Source organism: Oncorhynchus kisutch, linkage group LG3 (genome assembly GCF_002021735.2).
Source record: "Oncorhynchus kisutch isolate 150728-3 linkage group LG3, Okis_V2, whole genome shotgun sequence".
Lineage (NCBI taxonomy): Eukaryota > Metazoa > Chordata > Actinopteri > Salmoniformes > Salmonidae > Oncorhynchus > Oncorhynchus kisutch.
In genome coordinates this window covers 66,785,746-66,807,276 of record NC_034176.2, presented here as the reverse complement: position 1 = coordinate 66,807,276, position 21,531 = coordinate 66,785,746, and the positions used below count along the sequence as shown (strand labels likewise).

At 44.8% G+C, this 21,531-nt stretch overlaps 1 protein-coding gene across 5 annotated transcripts in view; it reads left to right on the top strand.

The window, feature by feature from the left end:
* Positions 1-21,531, top strand: part of LOC109887933 (transcription factor 12-like) — a 95,956-nt gene that overhangs the window by 41,835 nt on the left and 32,590 nt on the right. For all 5 annotated transcript variants that reach the window (XM_031811441.1, XM_031811403.1, XM_031811411.1 and 2 more), the window contains exons 6-7: positions 14,337-14,401; positions 21,096-21,231. In XM_031811441.1, coding sequence (XP_031667301.1) covers positions 14,337-14,401; positions 21,096-21,231 — 201 coding nt within the window. The remainder of the gene's footprint in view (positions 1-14,336; positions 14,402-21,095; positions 21,232-21,531) is intronic.

Here is a 21,531-nt window from a genome sequence, read left to right as displayed (position 1 = left end):
CCTGGAGCGCTGTGGCTTAATGAGATATTAATCCTGTGTTTCAGCTGGAACATTTATATTTACCTGGGAACAGGTCTGGTTCCATTCTCTTTGTCATTGTGTACTCACCTTTGTTATGTTTCATTAACTGTACATGAAAGATTGTCTTTTATATAAATGATCATCCACCTACATGAGCTCTAACTTTGCATCTTTCTGTTATCTCTGTAGGTTTCAGTTAGCCACAGAAAGGGGAACTGGAGCAAACACTAAGTGCATGTTAAAACACTAAAAAGCCTGAAATAGCGTAAACTCTGCCACACCTGACCTGTGATTCATTTATAGAGCCCTCACAGAGAGCTGCCTGAATGTCTGTCAGAATGTCCCCTGTTTCCCCTGCCCAAGCTCAGCCTCCCCTCGTCCCCTCTCCTTCTATCCACCTCCTCCTCTTCTCCCCTCTCCTTTTATCCACCTCCTCCCCTCTCCTTCTATCCACCTCCTCCCCTCTCCTTCTATCCACCTCCTCCCCTCTCCTTCTATCCCCCTCCTCCCCTCTCCTTCTATTCCCCTCCCCTCCCTCTCCTTCTATCCTCTCCTCCCCCTCTCCTTCTATCCCCCTCCCCTTCTGTCCCCTCCTCACCTTCTATCCCACTTCTCCCCCTCCCCTTCTATCCCACTCTTCCCCCTCTCCTTCTGTCCCCTCCTCCCCTTCTTATCCCACTTCTCCCCCTCTCCTTCTATCCCCCTCCCCTTCTATCCCACTCCTCCCCCTCTCCTTCTATCCCCTCCTCCCCCTCTCCTTCTATCCCCCTCCCCTTCTATCCCCTCCTCCCCTTCTATCCCACTCCTCCCCCTCTCCTTCTATCCCCCTCCCCTTCTATCCCACTCCTCCCCCTCTCCTTCTATCCCCCTCCTCCCCCTCTCCTTCTATCCACCTCCTCCCCTCCTCCCCCTCTCCTTCTATCCACCTCCTCCCCTCCTCCCCCTCTCCTTCTATCCACCTCCTCTCCCTCTCCTTCTATCCCCCTCCTCCCCCTCTCCTTCTATCCCTCCTCCCCTCCTCTCCCTCTCCTTCTATCCCCCTCCTCCCCCTCTCCTTCTATCCCCCTCCTCCCCCTCTCCTTCTATCCCCCTCCTCCCCCTCTCCTTCTATCCCCCTCCTCCCCCTCTCCTTCTATCCCTCTCCTCCACCCTCTCCTTCTATCCCCCTCCTCCCCCTCTCCTTCTATCCCCCTCCTCCAACCTCTCCTTCTATCCTCCTCCTCCCCTCATCCCCCTCTCCTTTGATCCCCCTCCTCCCCTCACCCCCCTCTCCTTCTATCCCCCTCCTCCCCCTCTCCTTCTATCCCCCTCCTCCCCTCTCCTTCTATCCTCCTCTTCCCCTCATCCCCCTCTCCTTCTATCCTCCTCCTCCCCTCATCCCCCTCTCCTTCTATCCTCCTCCTCCCCTCATCCCCCTCTCCTTCTATCCACCTCTCTCAGCCCCTGTTGGAGCCCCCCCCCCCCCCCCGCTGCTGCCAGGGAGATGGAGGTGGGGAATTAAATGCTTAGTCAACTCAGAGAATTTAACTGAGACCTCTTAAATGCCTACCACGCACGTTACACACACACACACACACACACACACACACAGCTCTGAAACGATTATCAAAGGACTGGTCCCATTTGACCACCCTCTCTATATGGCTGTTTAGTTTTTGGGTTGTTCTGTTGGACCTTGGACATTTGGGTCTCTGGGATTTCTGTGAAAGGGAATATGCCCAAACTGCTTCGTGACTAAGAGCTGGATCAAACTTCCTAACCTGTGTTATCCTTCCTGGTCCTTCATCTCTGATCCTCTGATGTCTCATTGTTTAACAGTTGCCTGGCATCTAATACCAGCTGTCAACACACACACACTTTGATGTGGCACACTGACTGTACTATAATATCCATCCAGGGACATGCAAGAATTCTCTCCCCTCCTTTTCCATGGCTTATTAAATGTATTCTTGTTTTTCCCTCAATGCTCCTGTTGCCCGAACATGGCCGTCTCACATGCATGTCTGATAGGGGTGTGACTACGTGTGTGTTAGTGACCCTACTGTGGTGGCCTCCATCACAGCGTCAGTGTGAACCACGTGGTGGGAGAGTTTGTTAGGTAGCTCATGGCCTCCATCACAGCGTCAGTGTGAACCACGTGGTGGGAGAGTTTGTTAGGTAGCTCATGGCCCTCCTGCGCTGAGAGAATGGATGCGTGATTATGAAGTCATCAGCCATGAACCAGTAGGGCTGGGGAGGCACCCCCCTTCTCGCGGGTCCTCGGGGTGCCATTGATTGGTGGCCATGTGTTTGTGCCCGATAGACTGTGAAATGGTGTGTTGCAGCACGGCTGTGTCGCACCTGCGTCCCACCAAGGTGATTGATTGGTTTGGTCATGTGGAATGTTCCCATCTGGTCTGCAGTAATGCATTTTTTCATCCTGTGTATAGCAAGCACTGGCTGGAGGATAGTGAGGCTCTGAAAATGGGAAAGGCCAAACGAAAACATTTCCCCCCTCCCCTTTTTGCTTTTTACCAACGCGGAAAAATCAAATAGACCAAGCTTCTTGTCTGATTATCCTGTGTGGTGGGGGCTGGGGGTATTTGGGATAAATACAATCAGGAAATCCACCTCTCCACCTCTCCTTATACACAGGAACAGACCACCAGGGGAATCAAATCCCTTCTGTCTCTAGGTAGTCAGAGGGGCAGTAGTACTTCATTTTGAAAGGCATACTTCAAGGCTAAAAGCTGTGTGTTATAATGAAGGTCGTCTTTGATCCAGCTGAATATTTAGAGTCCTTGTCATGATTAAAAAACATTTCATGCTCCTCCCATCCTGAACTTGAGAGAGATGGAGGAAGCTTGTCTTTGCTGTTAAAAGAGAGCCTTTTCATTTTGTCGAGCATGACTCACCTTAACAAGTCTGTTTCATTTTGCTCTACTTAGATTCCTCCTCGTTTGATTCTGATTATTCTTAATCCCGGTCCCTCTCTTTTAATTGATCTATTCATTCCACCTAATGACTAATTACATATCAGAGCACATCAGCGAAGGCATTCATCATCGTAGAACGTAATAATCAATGACATTTCAACAAAGGAAAAAATAAATATGCAAAATAACTCATTAACATTTTGCGCTGGCTGTTTGAATAATGCTGCTGTTGACAAGGCTGTAATTAACAGAAATTGATGCTGAGCTCAGGGTGGGAAGAGAGAGTTGTTTCCCCAGAGCTTTATTGTGCCCCCAGTGTGGGACTCTGCCTTGCTGGTAGCTGGGCTGGGCTGGCTGGGCAGTGGGCACTGACTGCTACATCAGAGGGGGAGGAGGTGCTGATGTACTACCCTTACCACCCTGCTGACCTCTCCACAACCCTAGCCCAGCTCACAGCACAGGTTTTATTTACTGTCAAACACAACCTGGTGAATACATCAAAAGCCTGCAACAGGATGGATGTACACAAACACTTGAGAGAAGGAAACAAAAGGCTCCATTTTAAAAGCCAGGGAAACCAGTGAGTGGGTGTGCTGCTTTGTTCACGGCTGTAATGTCGCGCCAACCAGTGGATTGTGTTTGGGAGCTACTGAGCATGCCCAATGCAAGATTTCCAAAGAGACCAGAACTTTCCACTACAGGGTTATTGTAGAATATCAGGGTGGAAAAGGAGCTGCTCTGTAGTACGTGGTCTAAAATCAATTTCCTATGTTTTACTTTCCCACTGTAGGTCCATGAGTCCACCCCTTCTTCACCCCCTGTCTCTCTCTTTTCCTGTTGGCTTTCCTGTTTTTGTCATGAATATCAACAGAAAATGCAGCAAACACAATAACACCGTACCCAAACTGGCCACAAGCGTACGCTATGTGCACAATTTTATTTTGTCCCCCCACACCAGATGCGATCACAATACGCATGTTGAAATATCAAAACAAACTCTGAACCAATTATATTCATTTGGGGACAGGTCAAAAAGCATTAAACATTTATGGCAATTTAGCTAGCTAGCTTGCAGTTGCTAGCTAATTTGACCTGGGATATAAACGTTGAGTTGTTATTTTACCTGAAATGCACAAGGTCTTCAACTCCGACAATTAATCCACACATAAAACAGTCAACCAAATCGTTTCTAGTCATCTCTCCTCCTTCCAGGCTTTTTCTTCTTCAGACTTTATATGGCAATTGGCATCTAACTTTCATAGTTACCACGACGACTGACTGAACTCATATTTCAATTACCCACGTGGGTATAACCAATGAGGAGATGGCACGTGGGTATCTGCTTCTATAAACCAATGAGATGGGAGAGGCAGGACTTGCACCGCATTCAGCGTCACAAATAGAACTGACTTCTATTTTAGCGCTTGGCAAAACAGACGCCCGTTGGCGCGCACGAGCAGTGTGGGTGCAATAATTGAATAACATGTATGTTTGCATTTATTTTGCAACGCTCGTGCACGTGAAGCGAGCGGTGTGGTCAGCATGTAAATCTGTTAATGTTTGTTTTTTGGACAGCTGAAAGTGCTGATTGTATCAAGTTGAAGGAATTTATTTTATTGCATGTGTTAGCCCTGCCATATGGCTCAACATGGAACATTAACTTGACAGCGATAATGGATTGCGATGAGGTTCTTGGCTAGCACTCCTAACGCAGGGACAGGAGCATGGGTTGGGATACTTCACAGGCACAGCACACACTGGAAAGAAAGAGGGGGGAACAGATGTATGATCTATTCATTTGGCTTTAGCATTACCCTCTATCTCCTCATGTTTATACACTGTTTTACCCACTTTATATCTATATACTGTATTCTAGTCATGGCTCATCCTATATAACTACTGCTGTACACACCTTTTCTATTCATATTCTGTTCATACTGTATATACACACCAGAAGCAGTATGCTTGAAGATGTTTTTTGTGTTATGTAAATACATTTGTCATTTTAGAAAATTGAAGCTCATTGTTCATTGCTTCCGTTGTACTTAGTGAACATGAAGTTGGGCCAATTGACGTTAAACCATTGGAATGTAACATTGTATAGTTTTATCTGTTTTATTTTATAAATGTATATATATATATATATACACTATATGCACAAAAGTATGTGGACACCCCTTCAAATGAGTGGATTCGGATATTTCAGCCACACCCGTTGCTGACAGGTGTATAAAATTGAGCACACAGCCATGGAATCTCCATAGACAAACATTGGCAGCAGAATGGCCTTACTGAAGTGCTCAGTGACTTTCAACGTGACACCATCATAGGATGCCACCTTTCCAAGTTAGTTCGTCAAATTTCTGCTCTGCTAGAGCTGCCCCGGTCAACTGTAAGTGCTGTTATTTTGAAGTGGAAATGTCTAGGAGCAACAATGGCTAAGCCGCAAAGTGGTAGGCCACACAAGCTCACAGAACAGGAATGCTGAGTGCTGAAGCATGTAGTGTGTTGAAATCGTCTGTCCTCGGTTCCAACAATCAACTACCGAGTTCCAAACTGCCTCTGGAAGCAACGTCAGCACAATAACTGTTCATGGGGAGCTTCATGAAATGCTTTTACATTGCAGAGCAGCCGCACACAAGCCTAAGATCACCATGCACAATGCTAAGCATCGGCTGGAATGGTGTAAAGCTCGCCGCCATTGGAATCTGGAGCAGTGGAAACACATTCTCTGGAGTGATGAATCACTCTTTAGTATCTGGCAGTCTGACGGACGAATGGGTTTACTGGATGCCAGGATAGTTCTACTTGTCAGATGCATATAGCCAACTGTAAAGTTTGGTGGACAAGGAATATTGGTCTGGGCTTGTTTTTCATGGTTCAGGCTCGCTAGTTCCAGTGAAGGGAAATCTATAGCATACAATGACATTCTAGACGATTCTGTGCTTCCAACTTTGTGGCAAAAGTTAGGGGAAAGCCCTTTCCTGTTTCAGCATGACAATTCCCCTGTGCACAAAGCGAGGTCCATACAGAAATGGTTTGTCGAGATTGGTGTTGAATGTACTTGACTGGCCTGCACAGAGCCCTGACCTCAACCCCATCAAACACCCTTGAGATGAATTGGAATGACAACTGCGAGCCAGGCCTGACCGACCTCACTAATGCTCTTGTGGCTGAATGGAAGCAAGTCCCCGCAGAGATGTTCCAACATCTAGTAGAAAGCCTTCCCAGAAGAGTGGAGTCTGTTATAGTAGCAAAGGGGGTCCAACTCCATATTAATGCCCATTATTTAGGAATGAGATGTTTGAAGAGCAGGTGTCCACATACTTTTGGTCATGTAGTGTATATAGTGTTGTAGTGTACAACACAGGAACACCTGCTCTTTCAATGACATAGACTGACCAGGTGATTCCAGGCGAAAACTATGATCCCTCATTGATGTCATTTGTTAAATCCACTTCAATCAGTGTAGATGAAGGGGAGGAGACAGGTTAAAGAAGGATTTTTAAGCCTTGAGACAATTGAGACATGGATTGTGTATGTGTGCCATTTAGAGGGTGAATGGGCGAGACAAAGATTTGTGCCTTTGGACAGGGTATGGTAGTAGGTGCCAGGCACACCTGTTTGAGTGTGTCAAGGACTGCAACGCTGCTGGGTTTTTCAAGCTACACAGTTTCCCGTGTGTATCAAGAATTTCTACCATCCAAAGGACATCCAGCCAACTTGACACAACTGTGGGAAGTATTGTTGTCAACACAGGCCAGCATTCCTGTGGAATGCTTTCGACACCTTGTAGAGTCCATGCCCCGACAAATTATGGCTGTTCTGAGGGCAAAAGGGGGGCTGCAACTCAGTATTGGGAAGGTGTTCCTAATGTTTTATACACTCAGTGTATATATGTTTATATTTATGTTGAGATATAGCTTGTTCTGATATTTACTTTTTGATTATGTGTACTGTTTTGTTGCTAGGTGTTACTGCACTTTTGGAGCTAGAAACATAAGCATTTCGCTGCACCTGTGATAGTATCTGCAAATCTGTGTACACAACCAATAAACTTTGATTTGATTCTGTGTTGTGTGTTTGTTTTATTTGGTCCGTGCCTTCCTTACCAGCGAGGCGAGTCGAGGGGTCTCAGGGTAGAAAAACAAAGAGGCCCTCGGTAGGAATGCATCGGAGATGCTGTAGAGCGGAGCAGAGCAGAGCGGAGCAGAGCTCACTAATTGGCTGTTTTTGTGGCTGGGGTTTTGAATTGATCCCTAGAGATGCTTAGATCACTACCTCCCAGAGTATCAAAACAAGGCGCACTGCACAGCACCTCCATGCTCCAATCAATAGGGAGCCATACTGTGAATGACTCCTCACAACGCCTTCATTCTGAGGTCTCTGAGCTGCATCCCAATTTCATTTCAATATTTCATGTTGCAGATGCTGTTTATACCTCACTCACTCATTATACCCTATCTAAGGAAGTCATTCAGTTCAGTAAGGTTGAATTGTAGGGTGGAGGGCAAATCAATGTCTCCACTGCTGCACACTAGCATAGACATATCTGTTCTATTTTTGGTATTGATGGTAACTGTTCAACATAATGATTCGCAACTCCTCTATTGCATTGCATTCAATGTCAAAACTGTTTTCAACTTTAGGCGATCATAATCATAATGGCCAGTCAAAAGGCCACGTGTATATTGTGGTACATTTACATTCAGACAGTGTTAGTCGTATGCCAGAATTGAAGGAAGCCTTTTTCCGTTCAAATTGATTTTCATATTGAGCCAGTGTCATCAGTGCTATTGATTTGGCTAGGAGCCACAGTATTATCCAAGGTGTCTGTCCCAGTGGACTTCATTTCTATTTAGATCATCTGCTGTGATGGCTGTAATTAAGCCGGTTTATTCTTGTTGTTTTTGCATCATGTGTCTGGGGGATTGCGTCTGCGCCGGTGTCAACACTGTTCTTGATGGACACCTGGACAGCCCAGGCTTCTTCCTCGCTAGCAGAATGATGAATTTACTTACCATCCTATCCATCAACACACACTGTAGTCTAGGGAAGTACAAAAATGTATTAAAAAAATACAAAATAGAAACTGTCACAGACAAGAATCAAAAAATGAAACAGTTGGAGAGAATATTGCTTTCTGTAGACCGACTGCACCTGCTCAGAACAAATCTTGTAATAATGATATTAGCGCTGCTGTTGTGAATGCCAGGCTGGCTGTGATAGGACAGGCCTGCTTGGGGAGATAATAAACAGCATGGCTAATGCCCTGGAAAGTGTCAGGCCTGCGACTCCTCTGGTGAAATTGGTCTCTTGTTCTCATGGTTTTCGTTCCTCTTTTCGCTCACAACGTTAGTGGGCTTTGATGGATGAGGTCTTGTTTCAGACTTCAGTGCTTCGTAAAGGAGAATTAAGATTTAATGGCTCAAGTCATGTTCTGGCTCTGTAAATATAGGTTATTACGGGGACCTATTCTCCTCAGATTGAGTTATGTCTGCTAGAGACAGAGGAGAGCGCTGTGTTGTGATGAGGGTGTATTTGTCGGGCTAATTTGGGTGCTCGCTCGGCTCTAGAAGAAAAACCTAAGTGCCAATCTGTTCCACCTGATTTATTATCACTTGTTCTTCACTGCTTCAGCATCTTGAACACACATCCACCAGACCTGTGATCAACATCTCCATCACTTCACATGATTAGTGGTTTAAAAAACGTTGAGTGATACCCTTGAAAGTACCTATTAGCTGTAAATTGCTATTCATTCTGATGTTTTCCTGGATTAACTTTCATGGCAACACAGCCAGGCCATAGAGTTTAGGTGCTCTTTGATGGAACGCTAGCCAGTCTACCTTTTACTTTTCTGTTAGACGTCTTTTGTTAAAGTATTGTAGAAAACTTCCTTGGGTTTTCCTTGAGCCAAGTTTCCTTCAACCAAGTTTCTAAATGGCTGAGTTAGCAGTCTCAGCGGTAGCAGAGCGGCAGCAGCAGCAGTGCCCTCTACAATCAAAGCACAGTGATCCTGCCCTTGCTGTCTGCCTCCCCTCATCCACTGGCATGTGAGAGAGACTCTCCCAGGTCTTGTACTGTGTCCTCGACCAACACATCACACTCCACATGCGCTCTGCTCTTAAGTGTGATGATTTGGCTCCATTAATCATCCCAGTCAGAGGGTTTCTATAATGTATGATGTGTCCTATTACGGAGGGGAAGTGCCTGCTGGTGGCTTCCAGGGGGACAGGCAGGGGGAGACAGAGGGGAGTGCTGGGCCAGGCAGGTTATTGATCACAGAGCCCCTCTAGCCTGTCACTCCTCTAGCAGTGCTAAGGAGAGATGGAGGATGTGATTAGATAAAACAGGGGTTAGAGGAGCATCCGCATCAGGCAGGCAGCAAGGCAGGCGAGCCGAGCCCAGAACCCTGTTAATCAGTGACCTCTACACCAGATCCCGAAGTTAATCTCTAGCCACGCTCCCACTTGGCCCTTCCCCTCGCCACTGCCCACTGCATCCTTCTCCTCCGGGTGACTCATTTTGCTCATGGAGGAGAGAGTGGGGGGTGTGGAGGGTGAGTGAGGTTTGGGGTGGGTGGGCGACGGGGGTGGGGCAGTGGCCTCACAGCTGCGCTAGCTGGCACCGGTTCCTCAAACATCAGCGTCGCAGCCAGCAGCCTGCTTGGCACAAACACTCGCCAGTAACACTTAAACAAATTGCAATTGCAATAGCTGGGCTGTCTTACATTGTTGATATTTGACATTCCAAGAGACTTTTTCTCCCCCATATTCCTTTTTGGAGGCGTTCATCATGTAGATGACTGTATGTTATGAGCGAGCCCACATTGTTTTCTAATCTTTGTGTTTGTGTGTTGAGCACCTATGGATCTTCTACAGAAGCTTCTCTTTGACACCCTGTTCTTTCTTTCAAACTGGAACATTCTTAAAGGTTTCTACATGATCCACTGAAAGGTTTCTACATTACCCACTGAAAGCATTTCTATCAATGAGAATGTACAACCTCACCCCAAAATACAATGTGTGGCATTATATTTGAAACAGTCAAAAAAATAAAATATAATGATTAGCATTTGAATCATCGTTGTTTTTTGTGGTTTTCCTTTTGATGTACAGACTTTATTATTTTGTCTTGTCCTCCCCTCTAAAAATAAAAACACATGCTGTGGATTTCTATACAGTGTAGTAGCAGACATCTTATACACATCTAATATATTAATACATTTTATATATATACCCCCACAACATGATGCTGCCACCCCTGTGCTTCACTGTTGGGATGGTGTTCTTCGGCTTGCAAGCCTCCCCCTTTTTCCTCCAAACATAACGATGGTCATTATGGCCAAACAGTTCTAATTTTGTTTCATCAGACCAGACCAAAAAATACAATCTTTGTCCTCATGTGCAGTTGCAAACTGTAGTCTGGCTTTTATATGGCGGTTTTGGAGCAGTGGCTTCTTCCTGGTTGAGCGGCCTTTCAGGATATGTTGATATAAGGACTCATTTTACTATGGATATAGATACTGTTGTACCTGTTCCCTCCAGCATCTTCACGAGGTCCTTTGCTGTTGTTCTGGGATTGATTTGCACTTTTCGCACAGAACGCGTCTCCTTCCTGAGCGGTATGACGGCTACATGGTCCCATGGTGTTTATACCTGCGTACTATTGTTTGTACAGATGAATGTGGTTCCTTCAGGCATTTGGAAATTGCTCCCAAGGATGAACCAGACTTGTGGAGGTCTACAATTTTATTTCTGAGGTCTTGGCTGATTTATTTTGATTTTCCCATAATGTCAAGCAAAGGGGCACTGAGTTTGAAGGTGGCCTTGAAATACATCCACAGGTACACCTACAATTGACTCAAATGATGTCAATTAGCCTATCAGAAGCTTCTAAAGCCATTACATCATTTTCTGGAATATTCCAAGCTGTTTAAAGGCACAGTCAACTTAGTATATGTAAACTTAAGACCCACTGGAATTGTGATACAGTGAGTTATAAGTGAAAAAATCTGTCTGTAAACAATTGTTGGAAAAATTACTTGTGTCATGCACCAAGTAGATGTCCTAAACAACTTGCCAGAACTATAGTTTGTTAACAAGACATTTGTGGAGTGGTTGAAAAACGAGTTTTAATGACTCCAACCTAAGTGTATGTAAACTTCCGACTTCAACTGTATATATACACTGCTCAAAAAAATAAAGGGAACACTTAAACAACACAATGTAACTCCAAGTCAATCACACTTCTGTGAAATCAAACTGTCCACTTAGGAAGCAACACTGATTGACAATACATTTCATGTGCTGTTGTGCAAATGGTAATAGACAACAGATGGAAATTATAGGCAATTAGCAAGACACCCCCAATAAAGGAGTGGTTCTGCAGGTGGTGACCACAGACCACTTCTCAGTTCCTATGCTTCCTGGCTGATGTTTTGGTCACTTTTGAATTTTGGCGGTGCTTTCACTCTAGTGGTAGCATGAGACGGAGTCTACAACCCACACAAGTGGCTCAGGTAGTGCAGCTCATCCAGGATTTCACATCAATGCGAGCTGTGGCAAGAAGGTTTGCTGTGTCTGTCAGCGTACTGTCCAGAGCATGGAGGCGCTACCAGGAGACAGGCCAGTACATCAGGAGATGTGGAGGAGGCCGTAGGAGGGCAACAACCCAGCAGCAGGACCACTACCTTTTTTTATTTTTTATTTTTTTTATTTAACCTTTATTTAACCAGGTAGGCTAGTTGAGAACAAGTTCTCATTTGCAACTGCGACCTGGCCAAGATAAAGCATAGCAGTGTGAGCATACAACAAAGAGTTACACATGGAGTAAACAATTAACAAGTCAATAACACAGTAGAAAACAAAGGGGGGGTCTATATACAATGTGTGCAAAAGGCATGAGGAGGTAGGCAAATAATTACAATTTTGCAGATTAACACTGGAGTGATAAATGATCAGATGGTCATGTACAGGTAGAGATATTGGTGTGCAGAAGAGCAGAAAAGTAAATAAATAAAAACAGTATGGGGATGAGGTAGGTGAAAAGGGTGGGCTATTTACCAATAGACTATGTACAGCTGCAGCGATCGGTTAGCTGCTCAGATAGCTGATGTTTGAAGTTGGTGAGGGAGATAAAAGTCTCCAACTTCAGCGATTTTTGCAATTCGTTCCAGTTACCTCTGCCTTTGTGCAAGGAGGAGCAGGAGGAGCACTGCCAGAGCACTGCAAAATGACCTCCAGCAGGCCACAAATGTGCATGTGTCTGCTCAAACGGTCAGAAACAGACTCCATGAGGGTGGTATGAGGGCCCGACGTCCACAGGTGGAGGTTGTGCTTACAGCCCAACACCGTGCAGGCATTGATGCTATGGACTGGCCCGCCCGTTCCCCAGACCTGAATCCAATTGAGCACATTTGGGACATCATGTCTCGCTCCATCCACCAACTGTGCACCACAGACTGTCCAGGAGTTGGCGGATGCTTTAGTCCAGGTCTGGGAGGAGATCCCTCAGGAGACCATCCGCCACCTCATCAGGAGCATGCCCAGGCATTGTAGGGAGGTCATACAGGCATGTGGAGGCCACACACACTACTGAGCCTCATTTTGACTTGTTTTAAGGACATTACATCAAAGTTGGATCAGCCTGTAGTGTGGTTTTCCACTTTAATTTTGAGTGTGACTCCAAATCCAGACCTCCATGGGTTGATAAATTGGATTTCCATTGATAATTTTTGTGTGATTTTGTTGTCAGCACATTCAACTATGTAAAGAAAAAAGTATTTAATAAGAATATTTCATTCATTCAGATCTAGGATGTGTTATTTTAGCAGTGTATATATATATATATATAGATAGATATATCTATCTCAAAATAAATGTATCTATATCTCAGTATTGTTATCATACTCTGTATCTGCACATGTTGCTGTGGTAAACACAGGGGTGTGCTGGTAAGTACAGTGACATCAGAATGGGAACATCTCTTTGTTTACCAATGCTGCGCTCTTAGCGCTGTGTGATCATGCGTGGCGGCACGCTAAACCGTTAAATGCCTGTTTACCGTCGGGTTCCTCAGGGATGTTTTCCCCTCGGTTTGGGCTGAACTGCAGCGTTGTTGACTGTTCTCAGGTCCCTGGGCGTGTTACAACGCTTGGCTTGGCCGGGTCGTGCTCCAGAGGTTCAGGTGAGCTGCCTGCCTGGCCGCTAGCTAGCTACCTCTCTCCCTGGCAGGTAGGTAGGTATTTAGGTAGGGCCAGACCTGGAGAGAGAGAGGAAGTTTTCCTGAGAAACAATAACTCTCAGCCATCAATTATTCACGGTGGACAGAGAGTGTGTGACAAAACACATGCTGGGGATGAATATTTCACTGTGGGCACGAGCATCTCCTCACAGGGGAGAGACAGGGCGACTAAGTGATACCGATGGAGACCAAACCAAGCTGAGGCTGAGGTGCAGCTCATGAAATGTAAAAAAAAACAACAACAGGTATAACCTTTTTAGTCAGCTAAGACAGATGTTCTCTCGATCTGCGGTGGCTCAGGGTATGTAGTTAACCCACAACTAAATGCTCCTTCCTTTGCGAGAGAGCTAACCCAGAAATGTTATATCATTGTGTGTTGCTACTGAAAGGGAAGCAGCGTTGTCAGTTAAACCACCTTACCTGATTTCGGCAGCTTCCTCTCAAGCTCTCTGGAGACTGTGTGCAGATGCAGTACGACTGTGCCCCGCAGCAATACTCAGAGATGTGAATCCTCCAACATGTGCCTCTGTTCACCTGGGCATGCCAGTATGATGTTCTGTTCAGTCAGAGCGTAACAGAATCTCCTGGCTATGCAAGTTTTAAACTCACTAGAATATCTACCTTTTCCCTAGAGTAAACCCAATGTTGTTCCAGTGCTGCGTCTGGTGCTTGCAATGTTTGAAAGTCTGACAAAAATAATGTACGATGTGGTTAAAGTTGTTTATCATTTCCTTGTAGGAACCTCTTGTTTTTTTCCGCCGGAGTAAAACTGCTGAGTTTAGTATATTGTGAGGAGCATGATTCATGTGCGTTGTGTGTTTTTTATTTGTTTTCCTGACGGCTGCCGGGAAGCGTCTCTCAGGAGGAGTGCTGCACACCAAAAGTGTGACACTGATGGAGCAACTCTGTCTAGGAGGATCTCTTCTGGCTTAAGGAATACATATTCTACATAACATTTTGTACAGATCTGCATTATGATATGGAGCAGTGGTTTATGTCCTAATGTGTGGCATCATATGTGTTCTGTATAAGTGTGAAAGTGAATTAGGATATTACCTTGTTATTTCAAGACACAATGAATAAGAACGATGATTTCTAGCCCATGATGTGGTGTCAATGGTTTTGTCTAAACTTTTCTCTGTACCTCCACAGGTAAATCAGCAGAGAGGGCTCAATTTCCACCCTATGGGAGAGAGCCTGGCGTGTCTGGCTGCCAGGTAAGTTTGATATCTGCTATTTACTGCTACGTGTGGCTCCGTTGGTAGAGCATGGCGCTTGTAACCAGGTACCACTAAGAAAATGTATGCACTCACTACTGTAAGTCGCTTTGGATAAGCGCGTCTGCTAAATGACTATAATGTAAATATAGTGTGGTGAACTCTGCTTGTTTAATTTTCCTTGTTTGGGCATTCTCAATACATTGTTAAAACTAATTGGCGTGTCCAGCTCATCAGATAAAATGCCTTTGTTGGTAGTATAATTAGAGTGAAAAGGAACGTTTGCACCGGAGATGGTTTATGAAGTGAACAAGACAGCTCACGAGAATATTCTGAGGTGTGGAGGCTTAGAGATAATGAGTGAGTGATTACAGTGGAGCTGCCTGGGCTGAGGAGTTTCTCCGTGCCCTGTGTAGTCTAGCAGGGTCTAGCAGGGGCAGCCCAAAACCACAGAGAAACACCACTTTCAGCACCTCCATTAAGCCAGGGTCAGTGAGCACAGCCAAGCTCAGCCCAGATCCCCTCTCACAGCCACACAGATGTTCAACACAAAGGGCTGATTGTGTGCACAAGCCACAGCTCTCTCTCTCTCTCTCTCTCTCTCTCTCTCTCTCTCTCTCTCTCTCTCTCTCGCTCTCTCTGTCTGACATCAGCAAGTCAATGGGGAGAGCGCTCATATTCTCTCTCTTTCCTCCTCTTTCTCTCCCTCATTCATTCTTCTCTCTGTTCTCCTTTTTCGCTCTCACTCACTGTTTTTCGGACTCTGCCCACTCTATCTCGAGTATCTCTGTATTTCCTTTCCCTCTGCCCTGGCTGTGAGACCAGTAGGAGAAGTTCCACGGAAAATGGCTTCCATCAGGGTCTGCTTCACCCTCCACTGTTCCCAGTACTGAGTGTTTATATTCCACATTATGGTCAATGATATTGGGATTAGGGGTTTGTGAGTCTGGACTTTAAGATTAGGTTTAGGGCTACGTCTGAAAGATGTCTTTAAAAGATAGAGCCCACCTCTTTGGGCTTAACCCAAAGATCAAGGGAGCCTCTGACCTCATCGACTCACTTGTTAACCCACTCGTTTAACCCCAAGCTAATCATGTGTCAGAGTAGTACCCTTCACCTCTCTATTCCCTCACTGTACACACTGTACACATTACTACTAACAACTATGTGGTCATACAGAGGTCTGCGCTTCCAGTCAGACAGAGTGAAAATATAGCTGATGTGAGTTGAAAGCTCATTTAGTCATTCATAAAAGAGCTTTTGGAGATGGAATGCCAGTTCAGACATTTTGTGTGGGAACTGGGGAATTGATGCAGGCCTGCAGCTGCTGAGATCTGAGGCTGGCAGAGATTCAGTTTGTCTGGTCCTAGAAAAAAAAACAGGAAGACCAGAAAAGTAATTTCATTCTTTAGAGAATATTGTGTAACCCTTCTAGTGATTATCGACAGGGCTCCACCGCTGAATCTTGCCCAGCCGAATCACGCATGAGCAAAGCATCTCAGGTGCAAAGATTATCAGGTATTGTTTATCTTTTAATGAGCAGCCTGAATGTTCACAACCTCCAAATCCTGGAGATTTCATAATCCATCCACACTAACCTAATAAAAGGTAACATTGTATTTTCTTCTTGGAGGACCAAGAATGGAAATTCGAAACAAACAATCAATCTATCAAGAGGTTGGTTTTTGGAAACTACTGTAATAGCGCCAGATATCTGCCAACAGACCATCAGTTGTGGGCTTGTCAAGACTAAGCAAATTGCCTCGCTCAGCAACGGATTATTGCATCATTTGAACGTGATGAAGAACTACCCATGTCTTATTGGATTAGATATTCAGAGTGTTGTAGCCAGCTGTGGCCCCTTATTCCACTGTTCCTTTTTTACACCGAACATGTCGGTCTCACCATAATCAACCCATGTTTTAAACCTTCTGGCGTCATCTTTTTGGACAGTTGTTATCTGCACACCAGTAAAAGAAAAAGATCCACTCATTGTCTTTGTGGTATGGTAAGGTGTTATTCTGCCTTCATCATAATAGCAGGAAATCTGATTTAATTGAAGGCCTTCAGCATATCATCTCTTTCTCTCTCTCTCTCTCTCTCTCTCTCTCTCTCTCTCTCTCTCTCTCTCTCTCTCTCTCTGGGAGTGCGGGCATACTGTTCTGTGTGTGCCCATATTGAGTTGGGCCTATGTCCCCAGCGGGATGAGGTAATGAACAGGGCTGGGGTGTGGGGTGAGAAAGAGGGAGAATAGGGAAGAGAGAATGGGAGAGAGAGGGGTTGGCAGGTTGCCGGGTTGCTGTGTTGCCGTGGCGGCAGCAGCACTCTGTTCCGCAGGTAGCTCCTGTGTGCCTCCTGCGAGACGGATTACCCTGATTAAAGTGACAGGATGCAGTTGACAGACGACTCCCATTATCTCCTCAAATCTGCGTGACATTTCACAGTGGAGATGATCATTGAGATGTGAAGAGGCTTGGGCAGAAAGCCATGTGATTCAGGAAATTCTTGACATAATCAAGCCTTGTGTCGGGTATTGGGCATTAGCAACATGATTGACTGCAACGTCATTTGATGCAAGTGTGTTATTGGAGTACTAGGGGAGGACATTTTCTCCTTAGACAGTCACACACTGACTACAGAACAAGCCTTGGCTGTTAAACTCAATTTCACTCAATTCTCTGTCTGTTTTCTTCTTCGTCTCAATTGTCTCTTTTTTTTCTCTCCAGAATATCAAAGATTATGGGTTTAGTTTCATGAAAGCATAACAACATTTTCTGTCATCTTTAAATATAATACTGATGATGTGAAGATGTATGTAATCAACAACCAATAAACCCTGGCTTTGCTGAAGTTTCCTATGCTTTACTATGTGTACTGTAGATTACATGGTAATTGATATTTCATCTGACCTCTTGAATGGTTTTTGTTCCATGCAGTAGTTTCTATAAAAGAAACACCAGCTAATATAGCTGGAAGGATTCAATATCATTGAACAAAGGCAGCAGAAGTGAGTCTGGTCTGGTCTGTTGTGCCATGTCAATGTCAATGCAGTGGCCTCTGTGACAGGTTGTCAGTTTGCAGAGCCTGCTTCTCCCCTCATTTCTACTGCAGTAAAGCAGTGGCAAACTTGATTTTCACAGGACTTGATGGCCTTCATTCCAATCTGTTAAAATCAGAATCTATGGTATTTTTAGAGTACCACCTCACTGCCATTTTGGTGTTATTGTGAGGGGTTTTGATTTTGGGGAAATATTTTGTATTGGTAGTAGGTGAAATATCCAGGCAATCCAGATAATAATAATGATGAACATTTTTGTGGAAATTGACCAAGGTCAAAGCCTTCCCTCTGACCTACAGTTGAAGTCGGAAGTTTACATACACCTTAGCCAAATACATTTAAAATCAGTTTTTCACAATTCCTGACATTTCTTCCTTGTAAAAATGTCCTGTTTTAGGTCAGTTAGGATCACCACATTATTTTAAGAATGTGAAATATCTGAATAATAGAAGAGAGAATGATTTATTTCAGCTTTTATTTCTTTCATCACATTTCCAGTGGGTCAGAAGTTTACATACACTCAATTAGTATTTGGTAGTGTTGCCTTTAAATTGTTTAACTTGTGTCAAACGTTTCAAGTAGCCTTCCACAAGCTTCCCACAATAAGTTGGGTGAATTTTGGCCCATTCCTCCTTACAGAGGAACAGATGCTACTGAGCCAGATGTCTATGTGTCAGGGGAGAAGCTCCAGGTGGTATCCGATTTTAAGTACCTTGGCATCATACTTGATTCCAACCTCTCTTTTAAAAAGCATGTGAAAAAGGTAATTCAAATAACCAAATTCAACCTAGCTAATTTCCGATTTATACGAAATTGTTTGACTACAGAGGTAGCAAAACTGTACTTCAAATCTATGATACTCCCCCACTTAACATACTGCTTGACTAGTTGGGCCCAAGCTTGCTGTACAACATTAAAACCTATTCAGTCTGTCTACAAACAGGCTCTCAAAGTGCTTGATAGGAAGCCCAATAGCCATCATCATTGTCACATCCTTAGAAAGCATGAGCTCTTGAGTTGGGAAAATCTTGTGCAATACACCGACGCATGTCTTGTATTCAAGATCCTCAATGGCCTGGCTCCCCCTCCACTCAATATTTTTGTTAAACAGAAAACCCAGACATATGGCAGCAGATCCACAAGGTCTGCCATGAGAGGTGACTGTATAGTTCCCCTAAGGAAAAGCACCTTTAGTAAATCTGCATTCTCTGTGAGAGCTTCCCATGTCTGGAATACACTGCCATCAGACACACATAACTGCACCACATATCACACTTTCACAAAATGCTTGAAGACATGGCTAAAGGTCAATCAGATTTGTGAACATGGTCCCTAGCTGTGTGTTGCCACTCCATGTTGTCTGTTGTCTGTAGCTTGTGAGGTGTGGAAACACTTTGTTGCTTTTATGAATTTTGTCTTGCTGCTTTTTGTTTTATGCTGCTCTGTCTGTATGCTACGTCTTGCTTGTCCTATGTTGCTCTGTCTGTATGCTATGTCTTGCTTGTTCTATGTTGCTATTGTCTATATTGTAATTGTTTTTAATAACCTGCCCAGGGACTGCGGTTGAAAATTAGCCGGTTGGCTAAAACCGGCACTTTTACTGAAATGTTGATTTAATGTGCACTGTCCCTGTAAAAATAAAAATAAACTCAAACTCAAACTCAGAGCTGGTGTAACTGAGTCAGGTTTGTAGGCCTCCTTGCTCGCACAATCTTTTTCAGTTCTGCCCAAATATTTTCAATAGGATTGAGGTCAGGGCTTTGTGATGGCCACTCCAACACCTTGACTTTGTTGTCCCTGTGGCCATTACATAATTTTCTGGAATTTTCCAAGTTGTTTAAAGGCACTGTCAACTTAGTGTATGTAAACTTCTGACCCACTGGAATTGTGATACAGTGAAATAATCTGTCTGTTAATGTTGGAAAAATTACTTGTGCCATGCACCAAGTAGATGTCCTAACCGACTTGCCAGAACTATAGTTTGTTAACAAGAAATTTGTGGAGTGGTTGAAAACGAGTTTGAATGACTCCAACCTAAGTGTATGTAAACTTCCGACTTCAACTGTATTGTTAGTTTAATGTCATTGGTTACCATGTCAATCCACAGCCTTCTCAGTCAATGAAATGTATTTATAAAGCCCTTCTTACATCAGCTGATGTCACAAAGTGCTGTACAGAAACCCAGCCTAAAACCCCAAACAGCAAGCAATGCAGGTGTAAAAGCACGGTGGCTAGGAACTACTGTAGTGTTTCCTGGAAGCACATGAGGGCTCCAGTCTCCAGAGCAGCTCTCTCCTCTGAGGTGTCCTCACTCACCTCAACCCTCCCTCCTTCTCCACTTACGGTCCGCAGCAAATTAGACTAATTGGTCAACGCCCTTAATTGGCCTGTTTGCTGGGGACACAACGGTCACTGGAGCGGAGTGGATACTGGCGGAGCCTGGAGGCTGCTGGAACCTTCCAGAGGCTGCCTCAACTCCGTCACATGACACAGTAAACAGGAGAGGAGGGTGCTGAGGACTCAGGACTCCAGCCCACTAATCTGGGCCTGTCAGATCAGAGGCAGGTTTTGGGACAGCTCTGTGTCATCTCGGCTCTCCTCCACTAATTGGATACGTGTGCCTGAGATCAGACACAGGTCCAGCAGGCTGGTGGCCTGGTGACTCCCAGGTCTCTTGGACGGACGTTTTGTCCAGTTAAGCCGGCGTGGTTTTCTGGGGAGCCCACAGATCCTGGGATCAGACTGATGGTTTAATGAGCCTTGAGCTGCCCTCCTCTCACCCCCTACCCCTGCACCTCCTCTCACCCCCTGCACCTCCCTGAGCCCTCTCCCTTCAAAGAGCTGCTCCTGCAAGTCATGACATGTCCCTGGTTGTGTCTGAAGATGCCCTCAGGCCGTGATCGCTGCTGATCAATACCGTTCCACTGCAGGCTGGAGGAGAGGGAAATCACTAGGTCAGACTGATTGGATGGATTTCTCCTTGTAGTTCAGTGGAGCTGCTAACAGTGGTGCACACAGGAGTACAAAAATGACTGTGTGTGTAAAAAAGAGAAACTGAAATGTGTATTAGATTTCTTATGCCGATGCTCCATAACAAAGCACCATTTACCAGTATTATAGAACAGTACTATTTTTTTCAGAATGTTTTCAAACAAACATTATACCTTTTGTCAGCTCCACAGGAAGCATTCATTAACACATATCTATGATATTTTGAAAAATAACTATTTTACTGCTAAGTGGACATGCATTAATTGAGGTGTCTGCACTCATCTGCTGCTGTGAAAATAGTTATTCACTGTCTTTACCGTTAAAGAGATGTATTTTGTCTGAGGGCAGGTTGTTAGTGAATTATGGTAGCATAACACACAGTGGCCCCTTATTCCCACTGGAGCACATCTCCATAAAGCTGTTCAATGGATTGATTCATGGTATTTAATAGATCATTAGGGGAATGGCAGATTCATAGCCAAGTGTTTCACTGATAATATTTGACAGTACATAAGATCACCCCCTGACTGCATGAGTACCCCCCCCCCCCCCTCTCACTCTCTCACTCTCACTCTCACACACACACACACTAGTTTCACACTGCTGTTCTCCACTTATCTGTTGTTTCTCTGTTGTCTCCTCCAGGCCAATCTGCGGCCGGACATTGGTCTGGTAAGTCCTGGGCCTGTGACCACATCGGGGAAAACGGCCCCTCCCTTCTACCCTCCCTTCACCGGGGCCAACCCCAGAAGACGCCCCCTACCGGAACCTACTCCCATTGGTCAGTGCCAATTAACCCATACCTATAGAGATACAGAGCAGGGCAAGTTATCAAGTCCCTGACAATGGCATTTTAGTCTAGTATGGTGTTTAGAGCAGTATGTGCTGATCTGTTTTCACTAACTCCATGAACAAGCCTGCAGGAGTCCCTGTGTTTTTAATGGATTAATGACTTTTGCTTAGCCATTTAAACTCCTATTTTAACACTAATAATGATTATCCTGGTGATTTCAATAGATTGCACAACACGCACAAATTGTTTTGCATTTTACATGCAAAATTGTTTTTGATTTGACTTGAT